This window comes from Antrostomus carolinensis, unplaced genomic scaffold, assembly GCF_000700745.2.
Source record: "Antrostomus carolinensis isolate BGI_N321 unplaced genomic scaffold, ASM70074v2 scaffold45384, whole genome shotgun sequence".
NCBI classification, from domain to species: domain Eukaryota; kingdom Metazoa; phylum Chordata; class Aves; order Caprimulgiformes; family Caprimulgidae; genus Antrostomus; species Antrostomus carolinensis.
The window spans coordinates 178-18,366 of record NW_010309606.1 but is presented as its reverse complement, the minus strand read 5'-3'; the positions used below and the strand labels follow the sequence as shown (position 1 = coordinate 18,366).

The 18,189-nt window shown below is 38.7% G+C and overlaps 1 protein-coding gene across 1 annotated transcript; it reads left to right on the top strand.

Annotated features, from left to right (window-relative positions):
• Window positions 1-5,444: 5,444 nt before the first annotated feature.
• LOC104523541 (cell division cycle protein 27 homolog) lies at window positions 5,445-17,616 on the top strand (the record flags this gene model as incomplete). The annotated part of the gene is made up of 9 exons (XM_010166157.1): window positions 5,445-5,520; window positions 8,856-9,003; window positions 10,493-10,618; window positions 11,606-11,703; window positions 12,217-12,371; window positions 12,487-12,701; window positions 13,440-13,554; window positions 16,986-17,101; window positions 17,517-17,616. Coding segments are annotated over 9 exons (1,149 nt in total), but the record flags the coding sequence as incomplete, so codon positions are not given.
• Window positions 17,617-18,189: the final 573 nt, after the last annotated feature.

The following is an 18,189-nucleotide window of genomic DNA, read 5'->3' as shown; positions in this document are numbered from 1 at the left end:
CCCATCCCCGGCGCCTCTGGGACGATCTGCCCTCGCCCTTCTGCGCCTCTGGGGCCCCCGCCCGGGGCAGCCGCCCACCCCGCGGGAGGTGCCGGTCTCCGGGGACACCGGAGCTGGGTCGGCTTCCAGGAAATGTCCTTTCGGCTCCTCCATAAATCCCCGGGGAGACCTGTTGATACCTGTCTCTCCATCTCTCTCACGTTTCTGCGTTTGCTGCTGGTTCATTTTTTAAACGCTCACAGTGTGCTCGGCTCTGTACGTGTCGTGCAAATGAAGGATGTTCCTTCTGCCCAAGGGGTTTGTGTCTTCAGATTGATGGGGACACCTAGAAGAGAAAATAATGTAAATATTGGTTTTCTGCCATATTTTAGTCTCGCTGTGGTTACCCTGATGGGCTTCCTGCTCTTGTTCTCAGTCTTCCCATCCAAAGGGCGTGATTCACAGAATTAAGACTTGCTTCTTCTTTCCACCTTTCCTGTATGCCCATTACTCCAACTGTTCCATCATCTTCTGTTAATCAATCTTCTTATTTGTGTTCCCATTCTTTTTTTCATTTTTTAGCTTTTTAACAGGATCAGAGAGCGATTCTAGTTTTGTTTGAACCTCTCACTGTAAATGTTTTGGTAGTACAGGGTTGGATTCTGTAATGAACTGAGTGAAAATTCTTGCTTTTGGCTCTCCTCTCTCCTTTTACTGAAAAGGTGGGAGGGAAAGAAAGACTTCTCCTGTGGAAGACCACCCTGCTGACTCCACCCTGTTTAAGATGGTGACAGTGATGGCACTCTTGTTGACTAGGGGTTTGTGGTGTCCTCAGTGTCACTGTTCTGTTGGTCCACTCTGAGACCAAAGGTCAACGTGGTGCTGGAAATGCTTTTGGCTACTGGTCCCTCTTATGCTGTGGTCATACTTAGGCCATTGCTGTTGCCCTTGGAGCTGGACTGGTGTTTTGCAGTTTCCCGGTATTCTAGGAAAACATGGGATTACAATAGAAAGGGAAGCAAGAATGCATTGCAGAGTGAATGACAGGAAACAATATTTAATGTTTCCGGTACTGTGCTAATTAGACTAACCAAGTGGAAAGTACTTGTTATTCTGAGAGTTCCCTGATAGAAATATGCAATCTTATTTTCATTTTTCAGAAAGTTTAAGGCATCTCTAATGTCATTCTTCATTCTCAAGCTCTTACCAGCTTGGATGTTTTGATGGGGCTTTGCAACACTGAATATATCTATTTAGATTCTGTCTGCTTTCAAATGCCAAATAATTCCTTCACCAGTGATTGTACTGGTGTTTGCCTTGCTGTTATTCCTTGCTTACAGCAACACTGGTAAGTTTAGGATTTATTATTTGTGGTGGCCTTGGACATATTGTTGATTTTAATGGCAAGGAAGTCACCACCATCCAAAACGAGGTGAACGTTTGAGTTCTGCCTGGATCTGCTCTTGGTTCTCTTTGTGCCATGGCTGCGAGCAGTGGTGGAGGGGTTGGACTGCTGTACTATAGGACCTTTCCAAACCAGCTCACACTTATTTTCTCACTAGTGTAATGTGTCCAGTGAGTGGTCTCTGTTTTGCAGTACACATCTGGATGAAGTCAATAGCATTTTTGACTTCCCATTTAGCTGTAGTCTGTGTACTTAGCTCTGTTTTTCTGATTTATTTTTTTTTTTTAAACCAATATGATTAGAAGAGTTGATTCTACTTCTCATTTTTGTCATTGCAGAGATTTTTCTTGTCTATTTGTCTGTTCTCTTTCAACCTTTCAGATGTCTACAGGGCTTAGCATTCCAGGAAAAACTGTCATCTTTACAGTTGTGATATGCAAAGCACGACAAATAAATAAAAGAATCTGCGTGCGTACGTTGCCTTATAAATGTTGAGTTTTAATTATGGGAAGTTAATGTCCCAGAAGGCATCCTAATTACTGGCTAGACCTTTCCTAACTTTTTACTCCCTTAAGATGAACAAAAGTGCCAGAGTTTACAGAGACAACAGATCTCTGCTGTGCTTCCTGATACGGTCAGTTTAAAACTCTTCAGCTCAAACATAAAGCCTTGGATCCCATGTGCTGAGAAACAGACTGGATGTCTGCCAAATATTTCTGAAAAACATCTTGGAAACAAAATGAACAGTTTCCTTGGAATTTAGCTGTTCAAGGTGATCATCTGCTGTGACCCACTCGAATGATGCTTGAACTCCAAGGCTGCTGTCATGGCTGAAAACACGCAATACCAGTGTCTGCTTATTTAATGGGCAGTTTGCATAACTAGTAAATGTAGCACAGCTCGTCACAGAAAACTCTTTTCTCCCCTCTGCCCACCATGACACAGTCTTAAATAATTATAGAAGCTGCTTAATAGGCTATAAGTATTACAAATAATTTCCAAAACTATATAACTGTCAGAAGAGAACACCTAGATTTATAAGAGTTCTTTGGTTTAGATATGAAATGACACTTGGACAATGTCCAGGATTTTCTGGACAGAAGATGAACCTCTCTGATTCTACTTTTATTTTCTTGCTCTCCTCTCTGAGGATGCTTTGCTGCAGAGCCGTGACTGGTATATGGTAGTTTTGGAATTCCCTGTTCACTTTACATTTGCAAATTAATGCATATTTAACACGAGTGACTAGGGCCTGGAAGTTTAGCTGATCTGCAAGCGTGCTTCAATAAAACTTGGAAATGCTTCGAGCTTTCCTCCTGTTCATGTTTGTACCTCTGAGAACAGACATGGCAATCAAGGGATCTCAACTACTTTGCACATCCCTGAGGAGGCTGCTGCTTTGTGTCTGCGTTGACAGATTCCATGTAAAATTTTAAGACTACCATAGGGAGGAGACTGGGACTCACAGCAAATTGTTACTGCGTAGGTACAGCTGATTCCCTGCCACCTTCCTTTCCTCTTCCTGCTCTTTGAGGAGAGTGCGTGCAAAGATTCAGTCTTCAGCATTCATCTGTTGAAGCCGTGATTCCAGCTCTCACATTTTGGGTTGCAAAATGACAATTATTACATAACGGGGATACTACCAGCTGACCTTTTGCTTTCACTGGGTCTCTGCTCAGCAATGGTTGTTGTTTGAGCCAGTATGTAGCGTAACTTTTATAATGTGGCTGTGATACAGCCAAAAAATCACTTTGTGTCCTCTCTCAGCCTTTGGTGAAATTGTTTCTGGCAACTTGCTCCTGCCTGAGAAGTCAAATGACATTGATTTCGCCACCACCCCCGTGCCTTTGTTTTGTAAGTGTGCTGAGTTACATGCCTGTAAAGACAGTATTTTTAACCTGAAGATGGCACAACTTGGATAGATTAATCCAAATGTCATTCGTGACTTGGTGAAGGAAGACGTGTTGCTGAGAGCAAGAGAAAAAGGAGACCTCAGGTATAGTCTGAAAGATTTTAACACTCTCCTTCTGTCTCTCTGCTTTTTGTATCACGCTGTCTGCGGTGCACAGAAGGATGTACAGCCTTGGAGCTTTTCAAGGTGAAAGGGAGTAATCACTTCAGATAACTTCAGCCACAGAGTCTGCCTGAAGTGTGGAACACAACCAGAGAGAAATAATAAGGTGTTTGTATTCCAATAATCAAACTAGAAGAATTCACTTTTAAATACTTTCACATGAACTTAAAAGTACCTGTTGACTTTTAAAATATATTATTGGGACCTACTGAGAGAAGGAAATAATGTCTCTGTTGAGATTTTGTGTATAATATTCTATATAGTAATTGGAAACTCTGGTGTCTACTGTTTATGGAAACTGTGTAGGCTTCCCGTAATGAGGACTTGCACATTTTTCACACCCTGAGTTTATCAAGTTTGTGTTGGAAGAAGCAGCATATGGTACATGTAACTCTCTGCAATGTTTGAATTTTTTTACATTAAATTGGCACTTGCCTTTCCTACCAGGAATAGCATCACAGGGTGCTATTTATTTAGATCTGGAAGATTCCTTGTAGTTTTGGAGTATCTGATATGGCATCAGAAGCTAATTCTGCTTATATCTTCTGTTGCTGATGAATATTGAAGAAATATTAGACCAGAGAGCCTTGAGTTCATCAGTTCAGATCTTGTTTGGATCAGTAATGATAAAACTACTGTGAAATGGCTGTTTGCTGCTTTGGAGCTTGAGTGAGACAACCAGGTGGGAAGGAGCTGCAATCCTGATACCACCCCGCTAACCTCAGAACACAAACCCTGATAAAGTATCCACACCACCACTTGTAATAGGTGGGGAGGAAGGACTGAATAGATATTAAAAGGAATTATTTTCCCTGTCCCACCCCTCTGTTACAGATAACAGAAGGCTTTTAATCTGATCTGAAGAAAATTGGCTGAGTAGCGTTTGTCGTGTAACCCGCGTACCCCAGCCCTCTTCTTTAGCTGGACAGCTCTTGCCTGTAAATCAGTTAATGATGACAGCAGTGCAAGTAATTATGACATCGGTTAATGATGTACACAGTTTATACACCTGTATGTACATTTGATTTCCATTTTGTTGGAGCAGTGCTGTCTTTTAAGTCTGCACAAATATTGACAGTCCCAAACTCTTGAGCTTGGTCTTCCTGAAAAAGGAAGATAGTACCTGGTTTAGACCAAGTATGGGTATATGAGCAAAATGGAGGAGGTTGCCTTCAAATATGGCTTTATATATCAATTTGCCCATCTCATTTGCATTACATTCATTCTTCTGTGATACTTCACAATCCTAATTACTGCCAGAAAAGAGGTGGCTGATGAGCAAAGACCCAAACAAAACACCGCAACAAAAAACGGGATCACCTTCATCTTGGTTCTTAAGGGAACACTGATACCCCTTCAAGGAAAATGCTGTGTGCCTAACAAACTTAATCAACAACAGTTTTATATTGACAACCTCGGACAGCAATGTGATTTCTGATCCTCTTGGTTTCTGCTTTGTCATGTGTCAAGATGAAATAGTTTAAATGGGTTTATGCACAATACCATTAAAATGGCTTTTTCCCACCTCTCCTGCCCCTCCTTGGGCACAGCTCATTGCCAAATGAAATACTCTGGTAACCACTTGCAGGGTGCTTTTTGTTCTTACCTTTACTTAATGTGTTATTATTTGGTGGTAGTTTGCAATAATTCATGCTCATTTATGTCCAAGGCTAAAACTCGGTAATGAGTGGAAATACTCACTGTTATTTCACTGCCTGTTGGCTGAGGTTTTTAGAGTTGTGTTCAGTAACTAGTGAGCAATGATCTTAGATTGGTTCATGACTTCAGTGCTAAGATTTCTTTTTTTAAGTCTCCTCCTTACTAACACTTGAAACAACTAAAACTTGGCCTGCATGTTTATCCTTCCCTGTTAGTCTTATGACTCCAGTAAAACAAAATTGAACTTTGCCTTTTGACAGTACAAGCTAATCAGTTTTGCATTTTTCAAGCTTCTCTCTAAATTTAGATTATTTTATTTTTTTGCAGGCTGCTATATGGCAAGCACTTAACCACTACGCCTACCGCGATGCAGTGTTCCTTGCAGAGCGATTATATGCAGAAGGTATGTACTTTGCAAATATCAAGTTGATGCTTCTTTCAATTTTGGTTTAGGATTTTTGAGCCTCTGGTCCTGCTTTGTTTTACTCTTGTTGTTGTGATAATGAAGTTTAACTTTCTGCTTGGGGAAAGTGGAAGAATGCCTCACAATTAGGTTGGAAAATCAAATCATGTAGCAGCAGCAATATTATTTTACAGTAAAACCTCCTTAAAATTAAATTTAGAGTTGTGTGTTTACGTATGATGTTTACAGTGACCTGTTGTGAGGTATCAAATGAGGGGGGGGGTTTAATAACCTTAAGCATTGCATGTCTTCCAAGGGCACTTGAGGACAGATGCAGTACACAAATTCTATAAATTGTCTTGGTATTGAAAGCTTTGTTCATAATCCCATTGAGAAATGTTGGCTGATGTGTTAGCTGAAAGAGGTAATCTTGTGAGACAATGAGAATCAGAACATATGGAATAGGTATATCCTGTTAAATTCTTGTTAATTGGTACTTCATTGTAATGCTGTCAGATCTAGGATGTCTTGGATACTGAGCAGGCAGCAGTAACACAAATCTGTACTCTTCCTGTGTCCTTCAAGAACCATTTTCTTCTTGTCTTCTAGTCCCTCTTCTTCCTTAACCTTTCTTCCCCGACCTCAGATAAGCCTTTTGTTATCTACTTTTTCTCAATACTAGTGTTCAGCTTTTCTTTTCATTTCTGAAAGATACTGTCCCCTAATCACTAAGATGAAAAAAGACCTCAACCCTTAAACTAAAATATAAGCATAATATATTAATTTCTCGTGCTAAACAGCTCGAGCTTACAACATGAATTAAATTGTGTAACCTGTTTCATGCTCCGTGTTTTCTAATGAAATGTTTTGCCAGACACACCCACAATGCACTTATTAACAGTGGAAGCACAAACCTAATTTTTGAGAAATATGGACCTTTTTTTCCCCTTCATGTCAAGGTTACCCGTGAAATCTGGGGTCTTCCATCTGGTGCTTAAATGAGAAGTGTTGTGTAGCTTATTATGGAATTTTATAATCTTGGTGTGCGTAAAGGAAATGGTGTTTTAGGGGTGAGGTACCTCCCCTGAACACAGCACATCGTGAGATGCAGGGAAATGCTGGATGGAAGGTAACTGCCGAAGGTGTAGAAACTGAGAGAATCCACTTTTTGCAGCAGCCAAGAGAAAAATATGACTCGATACTGAAACTATCTTTGCAGAATAATACTCTGCAAGAGTACTTCAAACAGCTTTTTTCAGTGACCAACAGTGCTGAGAGAGAACAGCATGCGTGCTGGCACTTGGTTCAAGCAATTAACTGCTAACAAAACATCTGGCTTCTGGTTAAAATAAGTAGTTTTACTGCAGAGTAGAAGCTACTGAACTTGAATACACTGACTCCATATTGGCAGTAGGGATTTTACTCTGAGAAGAACTTCTTTTAAGTCCACCTGCAATTACTGTCCTTGTGGGGACATCTGTGCCCTATTAGTTTCCCAGAACTCTGGAAGTGTGTTAAATTACTGGATAAAAGAATTGATTTAACTTTAATTTTCAAAAAGATCTTCTGGTGTTTTTTAACATGAGGCTAATAAAATGTCCTTCTTTCTTTGGGTCTTCAGTTTCCATTGTCACTGCCTAGGTGATGACACAAACTTAAAATAGGCAGTTTTCAGTGTAGCAGAGGATTTGAGCAGGTTGCCTAAAGAGGTTTTTGTTTTTCTGATTTATTGATTTTTTTTTTTTATTTTTTTATTTTTTTTTTTTTTCAGGGAAGTTCAATGTAGGTAGATGAACAAACATCAGAATTGTTTCTTTTAATGCTGAACTCTGTATGGTAGTGTGTTCTGAAAAGTATGAAGTAATGTGGATTTCTTAATTGAGATTTAAGTTGCTTGCCTTTATAGACAGCCTTTCTTGGAGTTAAAACACTTCACTACATAAGGGTGATTTGAATATAACATTTGGGGAAGTAAAAAGAACAGGGTAAGACACCATGGCTGTAAATAATCTGTGTTGTATCTGTGTATCTCCCTGTTTTTACTTAAAAAAACCCAAACAAACAAACAAAAACAACCTAGAAAACACAGTTAAAATGAAGTCATACAGTTATTTCACACAATTGTAGCTTAATGCTTGAACTAACACCATGGTAATGCTCACCGTTGCCTTACAAAAGTCCATTCTCTGGCGTTTAAAGTTCCAACTGATAATTCTACAATAAGGTTTTAAGTTTCTTCAGGGGTTGGCTCTTTTGGCCTTTATGCTGTAATCGCAAGTAAAATCAACAGGTCTGACCTCAGTCTTAAATCTGGATGCCAAGTCAAAGCTCTTCGAATAGAACATTCTCGGGTGGTACCTAATTCATCTCTGCAATGGAAGAAGTTTTGAAACAGGCATCAAATCTAAATACTTCCAGTTTCTGCCATAGAGAAATGTTTCTGTCTTGATTACTCTTGTTCTTTGTTTAGATAGAGGCGATTTTTCTTGAAGCTTGACTAATTTATTCAGAATTTAAGAAACCTGTGAGGACTCAGCTCAGGGAAAGGATTTGCAGGAGAGCTTGTCCCTATCACTACTTCCTAACATAAAATAAATAAAGCATCTGAATGGTAATTTCAGTCTTTCCAGTGAAATAATGAGTGTAGGCAGCAAAAAGGACAAGACCTAATGTTGGGGTAGAGATGACTTGTAATTAATCAACTTTAATAATCATTAAAACTGGAAAATCTGCTCTACTAAGTCATGTGAAGGTAGAGCATCAAGTGCTTTCAAAAAATAACAGAAGTAAAATTGCAAACAGGAAAAAAACCACCTGAAATTAGAATTAAGTGTTAATTAGGCTACTTAGGTTGAAACTGGTCTTTGTGCTGAAAATTCTTGTACTTCCTAACAGCTGTTGTTCTGCCAGTGTTTGTGCACTGCTTATGCTAGTGTAGAGTGTTACTAGCAGGTGTAATAATACTCTAAGTCAAGTCTTAGTGTGGCCAACGAGTTGTTAAAGTAGCTCTGTTCCGTTAGGAATGACTGCTTTGCTTGACTTGCTGTTATTTTAACAACAAGCTGCCTAATCACTTACTTAGATTGGGTGGCCAGAAGGATCAAAGTTCTTTTACAACAGTAGATGTTGAGATTGGTCTGACTATACAAGAAGACGGCCTGTGGAAGTTTGTTGTATGCTGACGAATAAAGAAATGCACCTCACTCAGTAATTAACTTCTTTATATCAATACTTGTTTTCTTGTACCTTGTTCCTAGCTGGCTTTTACTCCCTTCCCTCAAATTCCTTGTATCAAAATGGTAAACTGATGATTATTTATTATTATTATTTTTTAGTACATTCAGAAGAAGCACTGTTTTTACTGGCAACGTGTTACTACCGCTCAGGAAAGGCCTATAAAGCATACAGGCTCCTAAAGGGACACAGCTGTACTACCCCACAATGTAAATACCTGCTTGCAAAATGTTGTGTTGACCTCAGCAAGTAAGTAAATCCTTTAAGTTCTGTCCAGGGTTACAAATACTTTTTTTTTTTATTATTATTTATGTGTTTGTTTAGATTTCTCTTTGAAAGCTGTCATATTGCATAAACTACTAATTCCTTGGTCCTTCAGCTCTAAAGATTGTTATAAGTTCAATTCATTTTGCCTTCAGATTATGGACCTGAGGAACATTAGCCCACATTGCAGAAGCCTCTAGAAGGTATTGAATAACTTACAAAGGAGTTATCAAGCTGTGTACGGGGAGAAAACATTAATTGCTGAGATGACTTGAGGAGACTGCTCTGGGAAGTGTTTTAGTTTTGTGTTTCTCTGATACTTTGCTTGTTTCATTAAATGCTTCCAGTATGAATTTAATGGATAGGGCACTTCCCTCAGACAGTAAGCTTGCTCCTCTTTCTTTCCTCTTTCCTCCACCCAGTTACTGCTAACAGGTGGGTGGAGGAAAAGAAGTCAGATAGAAATCTGTTTTTAAAAACCCACAATAAACCTACCTTGAGTCCACATCCAAAAATGCTGTATTTGACATCAAAATTAACCTTGACAGGGACATAATGGTGTCAAGGTATCTTGGTGATTTTCTGGAATCTTAACAGCAAGAGCATACAATGAAATAGTCAACCTACAGGCCCTAATGCCCTGAGAATGTGTTAGTGAGGGTATTTCACTTCTATGTAGCTCTTTCAGCCCAAATGTAGGGAACAGTGTCTGAGGTGCAGAGTGGAGAGGATGAGGCGCCAAGAAAGGCAAAAAGTGCTGTTCAGAAATCTTTAAATATTGTGGCAGTTCTTTACAGAAGAGTTGGCTTTTTTGGTTTGGGTTTTTTGAGTGGCCCTCTTTCAATGACCATTAAAAAAGTTTAATTTCTTCAGCATAGGTAATGTGACATTTGGAGTTTCACAAAGTATGATGTGATTATTTTGCACGATTCGTGATCCGGCTGACAACATCTAACCAAAATACAGATCTCTCTAGGGGCAGCAGGGGAAGCTCCTTAGTCTTTGATACTCTTTAGTACGCGAGTCCTTTGACATCTGTGGAGTGGTGAAGATGTCTTGACTTGTTGTGTTTCTTTTGACACTCTTAACACTTCTGTTACTAGGTTAAGCACCTTTAGAAAAGAAGTGTCTAGAAGACTTTCTTGTCAGTCGCTTAGTATTGTACTTAGGCACTTCTGGAACAGTCACCTCGTATTATGTGTCTCTGGTTTTGGAGTGGTGTAGGGCTCTGGGTTTGTTTTATTTTTTCTTCTCCCCAGTAGAGATGTTTGGCTTCAGAGTGCTGCACACCTCCATGTTACTAGAGGAATCCATCATTTATTTAAAATTCATTTGCAGGAACTAGTTTGTATGTGGTTTGAAACTTGTGAACACTGACAGTAGATTTCTGTTTTTGTTTGCAGCAGGGTGAAAACACTGGACTACCAATACTGTGAGCCTTGTAACCCCTTTAAACCTCTTGTTTTTTAAAAAGGCTTGCAGAAGGAGAGCAGATCTTATCTGGTGGAGTGCTGAATAAACAGAAAAGCCATGATGACATTGTTATGGAGTTTGGTGACTCTGCATGCTTTACACTCTCCTTACTGGGACATGTCTACTGGTAATGTTGCTTTTTTACTTTATCTAATAAAGCTTGTGGGTTTGGTTTTTTGTTTGTTTTACTGAGCCCAATTTTAGTGAAGTTTAATTTTTTTTTAGTTACCACAGGCTATACCTGTCTCTGGGTTATGTTGCCTGCAGGATTTTGGAATATGATAGATGAGGGTATATAGTTGTGGAAGCCATTTAACTTGGGAGTGCAAGAATGGTTTGTCTCTCACCCAGAGCTTCTGAGTGACTGAAAACACAAATTCCCCTTTTCCAGGTTGTTAAGCATGTAATCCAAGAGTTGTTGGTTTGTTTTTTTTTTAATACCTTTGAGTTTGTTCTGTATTCTTCCCTAAGAGAAACTCTCAAGGCTTGTTTCTCAGTATTGCCATTTTGATTTTTTGTATCTGTTTTACAGATTTATAGCTATAACCCTCAAATGAAAGTTTTGAGGACTGCCAGTCAGAGTAACTTTACAAATTTAAGTGTCGCTTTTGCCTAGTTACAAGAAAGGTTTCAGTAAATGTGAACAGATTGAATAGGAATAGTGGGGTTCTTGGCTTCTTCCCTAGCATACCTGTTCTCAAAAAATGTATTTCAAAAGAAACATCTTTTTAATCAGATAGCCCTTAATTTATGTGCAAAAATATCATCCATAGATATTGAAAATGGCTGGAAGACTAGCAGCCAGGTTGTTGCTTGTGAAAACAAAAAAAGCTGTTGCAAAGAGCAACATCTTTCTAAAATAAAAATTCTCAAACTATACTAGTGCTTGTGTAACTTTGGGGTTTTTGAGGACTGTGTCTAAGTAACTTCTATGTCTAAATATGTCAAATAACTTCAAAATAACTCAATATTACTGTGTGGCTTGAAAAATGGGGAATGTTGCTGTGACTCTCAACATGTTTTTTGATTTTCAACTCCTCTTTTGGAAAGCTATCTTGAACAATAGTGCTGTTCCTAAATTTCTCTATAAACTGTTACATTCTTTTTTTTGCAGCAAGACAGACCGGCTTGCCAAAGGATCAGAATGTTACCAAAAGAGCCTTAGTTTAAATCCTTTCCTGTGGTCCCCTTTTGAATCACTATGTGAAATAGGTAAGTCTGCAGAACTGTTTTACTAGTGAGGATGGTTTCTATGTATCTGGTTATCTCAAGCTTTCTGGTTTGCCATCACCACGTGCCAAGGTTTATTATACTCCTTGTCCAGAACTAGTAAGGAAAATGGCAGCAGAATTCTTTGGGAGTGTTTTGTGAGCAATAATGCATTTTAAATGCTTTGCTTTTGTCTTCTTTTCTTCCATTTTCACTCCTTAGACATTATTGGATTTAACAATACTATATGTTTTCCAGCCTACAGTTAGTAGACCATTAGAAACTATGCTTCTGAGAATAACTTAAAAAAGAAAATTTATTTCTCTTAATAAAACTGATTGTCCAGGGTTTTGTAGTAGAAGAACACTTCTGATTTAGTGTAGGGGGTTTTTAAAACAGTGAAATAAGAACACACTCCTCCTAAAATACTTTGTGCGCTGTCCCCTTTGTTTCAGACTGAATATTCAGCAAAAGACTCAAAAATAACTCTATTTAAATCTCCTTCCAATCTTACAGGTGAAAAACCAGACCCTGACCAAACATTTAAGTTAACATCTTTACAGAACTTCAGCAGCTGTCTGCCTAACACTTGCACAACGTTGGTATCTAATCACAACATATCTCACAGACAGCCTGAAACTGTCCTTATGGAAACGCCGCAAGACACAATTGTGAGTTTTTTCTGAAATAATTGTGTTTAAAGTAGTCTTCTGAGGTTAACTGAAAAAAAATGCTAATTAGAAACTACACTGTGTGGGTATCTAACAGCTGCCTTCCATTTTTCAGGAGTTGAACAGAATCAACCTTGAATCCTCCAATTCAAAATATTCCTCCTTGAACACGGATTCTTCTATGTCTTACATTGACTCAGCTGTAATTTCACCAGATGCTGTCCCTCTTGGGTCAGGAACTGCCATATTGTCTAAACAGGCTCAAAATAAACCAAAAACTGGGCGGAGTTTACTGGGAGGACCTGCGGCTTTGAGCCCACTAACTCCAAGGTAAGTCCTTGAGACAGACAATTTCAGTCTACAGCTGTGCTGTTGATAATGCTTGTGATTTGAAACAGGAAAGATGTCTGGTGCTGCACAACATACTTGAACATACATGTTGATAGCATGTTATAAATAATGCTACAGAAGCAAAAGCTAAACAGCTTCAGTAACTCCTCTTGGTCCTAGTGTTCCTCTCTTCTGTTTTTCAAACAAGCAGTTGGCATTTTTTATTAGAAGAGAACTACTCTTGATTTGGTGTATTGCTTATTGCAATGTTCACACTGCAAAAAACCTTTAAAGGAATATGTTTCTGCTCTGGAATAAACTTTATTATGAAAAACTACTCTTAAGAACTTTACTTGAATAGCTCTTTTCTAAGGAGCATGTAAATATATGCTCTGTCCTATATGCCATCTTACTTAAACAGTGTTACATTACAAGCCATTAATACTTGGATAGTCTGCGTCTAGTAATTATTATGCAGGCAGGCAAAGAAAGTTCTGTATTTTCAATTTCAGTAATAAAAATAAATTTTAGTAAATATATATATTTTTTTTTAAATGATACTTCCTATTAAAGCATCTTTTATAGATGAGGATAGTAAGATATTAGAGGGTTAACATAAATCAATGAAGTAGTTCTGAAATAAAGTTGATCTGGGTCTCTATTTTAATCACAGAATCAGGCAAGCTCTCATGCTCTTAATGTTCAGATATTGACCCATCCTCTTTGTTTTGTTCTCAGCTTTGGAATTTTGCCACTAGAAACCCCAAGCCCTGGAGATGGATCTTATTTACAAAACTACACAAACTCCTCTTCTGTAATTGATGTGCCATCCACAGGAGCACCTTCAAAGAAGGTATTTTGCATTCTAGAGTGTGATTGCTATTCTAGGAATTTGACATTGCAGCGTACTTCAAAGAAGAATCCATAATGCAGATAAAAAAACACTGCACGTGAGCTGAATTGTGCTGACAGTGAGGAGAACCCAACTTACCACTGTTTACAAGATTAGTTTTGAAAAACCATTTGTCTGAGTGTGGAACTGATTGCAGCCTCCTTTAGTTGTGGAAATGGTTTGGTTTCATTAAATGGGAATTAAATTTATGTCTAATTTGTCTACAGAGTGCATTTAAAAAAAATCTGCTCTTACAATTATTTAATGCAGCAAAATCATTGTTCACCAGATCACGTATATTTACAGGCTACTGAGGCTGGGAGTTAGGAGAGCAGTTTAATTTGACGACAACTGGTCATGCCAAAACTTTTCAGACTTTTCTGAAGTGTTAGTTAAAACAAAATTCATTGTAGAATAGCCTGTTACCTTGAAACAGTTGTTTCAAAAGACTCAATAGATTTTTTTTGATTTATTTTGAAAATCTTTTCCCCTAAGCAAATGAGGCAGCAAGAAAAAAAAAATACCGTATCTCAAGTAAAGATGTCTGCATTGTAAATACTTTCAGCTTATTGTGTCACTTTCTTTGGCTAGCAAAATAGATTTTTGTTTTCTCAACTTTTATAATGATAAGCAGTAGTCTTTTAATGAAAACAATCCCTTTTTTCCCCCCACCTGAAATGCACCAGTGTGTGCAGACTGCCTAGCTGGCGTTTGCTAGAGACAACCCAAGGAAGGTGCTGTATCTTCTGTCCACCTGCCATCAGAGAGGAAGGTACAAACACTAATGCTCCTAAACAGTGAAGGATTCATAACTTTTCAGTGTGCAAGGTGGAGTCTGAAGACAGTCCAAACTTGTAGTTTTCACTTTAATTTTTTTTTTAAATAATGTATTTTTGGGGATGACTTCAGATAGTCCCAGAAGCTTCAACTGAGCTGAAACTACTGCTTGCTTGCAAGTAGTTCTTGAATTCTAGTTTACAGACCAGAGTAATGAAAATACTGCTGGTGGAGGGGTGACTGATAGAATGATGCTATTTCACTCAGCTGCGTCTTGTGTAGAGGAAAGTAAAAATTGTCTTTTTTACTCTGTGAGAAATTGCCATAGTTGCCATAGTGATAAATGAGAGGTGGAATGTTGATGACAGTTGAAGAACTATTTGTTCCGATCTAAAAACAAAAAACCTGAGGATTTTTCACTATATTTTTAGTAAATCTAGAAGTAGCATGAGGGATGCTTGTGTTTTGTAGGTGGCCAACTCTTTTAAAGTAAAGCTCAGTGCAAGTAGTAGTGTTGAATTCCCCAAAAAGTAGAACTTGAATTTCCAGATTTGATGCTCTGGACAAATCAGTTGGTGCTCAGCTTGCTGTGCCATTATGTAAGTGAAATCTGGGAGCTGTTAAAAACTGCATTTGTCTTCTCTCATTGGCCCAATAAGTAAAAGAAAAAAGCCCATCAGCAGATAACTTTCTTTCCCTTTGGATGGTCTTCTGAAGCCTGTGACTGGGAACAAGCCATTTTGGTGTCCTGTCTCTAGACATCTCGTCACTGCAAGACCTTCTATCACGTCTCTTAAACTTGCCTTTTTTTCTTTTTCTTTTTTCTTTCTCATTTGTTCTGTTGGGGCTGGACTGTGCTAAAAGAGTCTGCTAGAACTGTGCTTCGTATGGCTGATCCTTCCCATCCTGTAGTTGCTCAGGACCAACCTGTTTTCAATAGTACAGTTGAGAATACTGGCTTGTGGTGGATTGTACATACGTAGGAAGGTAAACTGTCCTGAGTCTGAAAAACTGAAATAGCAAAGTGCAGCTCTATGGTGTAGTGCTCATCTTCGTTTAATCTCACGTGTGTAGTACCTGATAGATAAAAAGCTTTGGGGAATCAAGTCATAGTTGGTGTTTTTTTGTTGCTTCCCTAGGTGTGGAGTAACAGCACCGAGGTGTAAATTTTGCTAATCTGTGCCTATGCTTTCTACTGCCTAACTACAAATATTTTAATAGGTTTTAAGAAATAGCTTAAAATTCTGATGTGTGCTTTGTCCAAGGCAAATAATGACTTGGCCAGTTTGACTTCTGCTCTTCAAATTCCCCAGTTAGAAAAGGTTTAGTGTAGCTGTGGCTAGAATGTGCATGACTTAACGGAGGCAGTTTCCTAGGAAACACTTACGTAAATGAATGAAACATTAGGATGGATCCAAAGGCTTTCTATCTGAGTGGGCAAGCATGCTTGCTGGCTGCCTAAACTGTTCTCTGATAACAAAGAAACTGAGAAGGGAAGGGAAGGACAAAACATTAGAAGTCAGATGATGCATAAACTGGTGTTGCTTGTGCTGTCTTTGATCCCACTTGCTGATTTCTGGTGTCTTAAAGAACATCTCTTCCAAACAGCCATCACAGAGTTGAATGTTGGTGTCCCTGGAGTGGACAGAAAGACAGGGTTTAAGCTTTCTTTAAAAAGCAAGGAGAGGAGAACCTGTTCTGAATCCTTTATAGGAAATCTACACGTCAGACAATGAATGTCTGTCTTAACTTAGGTCTCAGATTCACAGTCAAGTTATCACAGTTCTAAATTCCCACACTTAGCTGTGCCAGGATAGGCATCAAAGTGCATGTTTTAGCTCTCTTGAAGGTGCGTGAAGATAAAGACAATGTTTTGGTGCTAACTCATATTAATGCTTATAACTTGTGGCAATTAAAAGCTACAAAAGTGTGTGTGCACACAAAGCATTGCTCAGCTGACGTGCAGTAACTCGCTGCTCTGTGTTAACTTGACTGTAGGTCTCTTGTCTTTAAACTTTCTATGCTCCATAACGCAGCTCCCTTTTATGATGAAGTAGTTTATTTCTGTATCTGCTCCAGAGGATCATACAATAATGGTTTAATTAGTGAAATACTGATTTATGCTATGAACAGATATGCTAAAGAGGGGAGCAGCAGGCTCGGATGTTGCACAGTGTGCACCTCAGTGAGGTGATGTTAGTGGTGGTGGCTTCTGGATGTGATTTTAATATGATAATTCAATAATCTCTTTCTTGGCTTTTTTTTTGTATAACTTTCTGTGGAGAAGAAACTTTAAATATTATGTCTTTTAATTCCCTTTTACTCGTGCACAAACATCTTACAGTTTCTTGCCACTAGATGGAGTTTTTATATCTTTCAAATAATGTGCATAAAGTTGGTAAACTTGATGTTATTGGCATTTTAACAGGTGGAATGAGAAATACTTTTGATAAATGCTCCTTGAGGTGGGAGAAAACCCTCACCCTTTATTGAAAGAGTCTGTATTTATCCTTTGTGCAATGTTTGATAGATAGAATGGATTTGGTTTGGTATAGCAGAGACTGAGATTTCTTAGAGACATAATAACAAACCTGTAGAAACTTTGTGTTATGCAGACTGTCAGCAGGATAAGCCAAGCTGGAACAAAATCTGTCTTCTCACAGAGTGGAAATAGCCGGGAAGTCACTCCAATTCTTGTTGCACAAACACAGAGCTCTGGCCCACAGACAAGGTAGGGGGTGAAAAAAAAATAAAATAAAATAATCTTGCTATTACCTTTTGCACTTCCTTTCTTGAAGGAGTTTGACACTTTATTTGCCCAACCTGTGTGGATGTTCCTGCAAAAATCCTCTTTGGATGAGGAAGAAGTGTATTTTTTTTGTTAGGCAAAATAACTTCAGTGGATAAATAGGAAGCTTGTGCATCATGACTGGTCTGTTTCAGTCTCCTTTGCAGTTAGACCATTTCATCAATATATGAAAAAAGTAGCTGGAAGGACATGCAACAGATTAAATTTATTCTTTTCATCCCTTGAAATGGGAATATCTGTGCCATAGTGCTTGAATATTTTTTTTAAAAAAAGATAAAAGATATTTTTATTAAAAATAGTGAAGAACTTTAGTTTATAATGTGCCATTTGTTTTCAGTACAACACCTCAGGTACTGAGCCCAACAATTGCTGCTCCACCAAATGCACTGCCTCGAAGAAGCTCTCGCCTGTTTACTAGTGATAGCTCTACAACAAAGGTAACAGACTTCATGCATTTTACAAATTTACGGGTTCCTTACCTGTCCCACTGCACTGACTAATAATTTCTCCAATTGCATAGCAATTCTGGCAGCTTAAGAACAGGTTCTGTATGAGCAGAACTTATGAAATAGCTGGCTGTACAAAACACATCGTGATGCCATAATGTGTTATTTTTTAAGCTCTCAAGAGTGCTCAACTAAAATAGTAGGAAGAATAGTATGATGAATCATAGAATGGTTTGGGTTGGAAAGAACCTTAAAGGTCATCTAGTCCCAACCCCCCTGCCAGCAGCAGGGACACCTTCCACTAGACCAGGTTGCTCAAAGCCTCATCCAAGTTGACCTTGAACACTTCCAGGGAGGAGCAACCACAGCTTCTCTGGCCAACCTGGGACACTGTCTCACCACCCTCACAGTGAAGAATTTCTTCCTAATATCTCATCTAAACCTCCCCCCTTTCAGCTTAAACCCATTTCCCCTTGTTTTGTCATTAACTGCCCTTAGGAAAAGTCCTTCCCCAGCTTTCTTGTAGGCCCTTCAGGTATTGGAAGGCTGCTATAAGATCTCCCC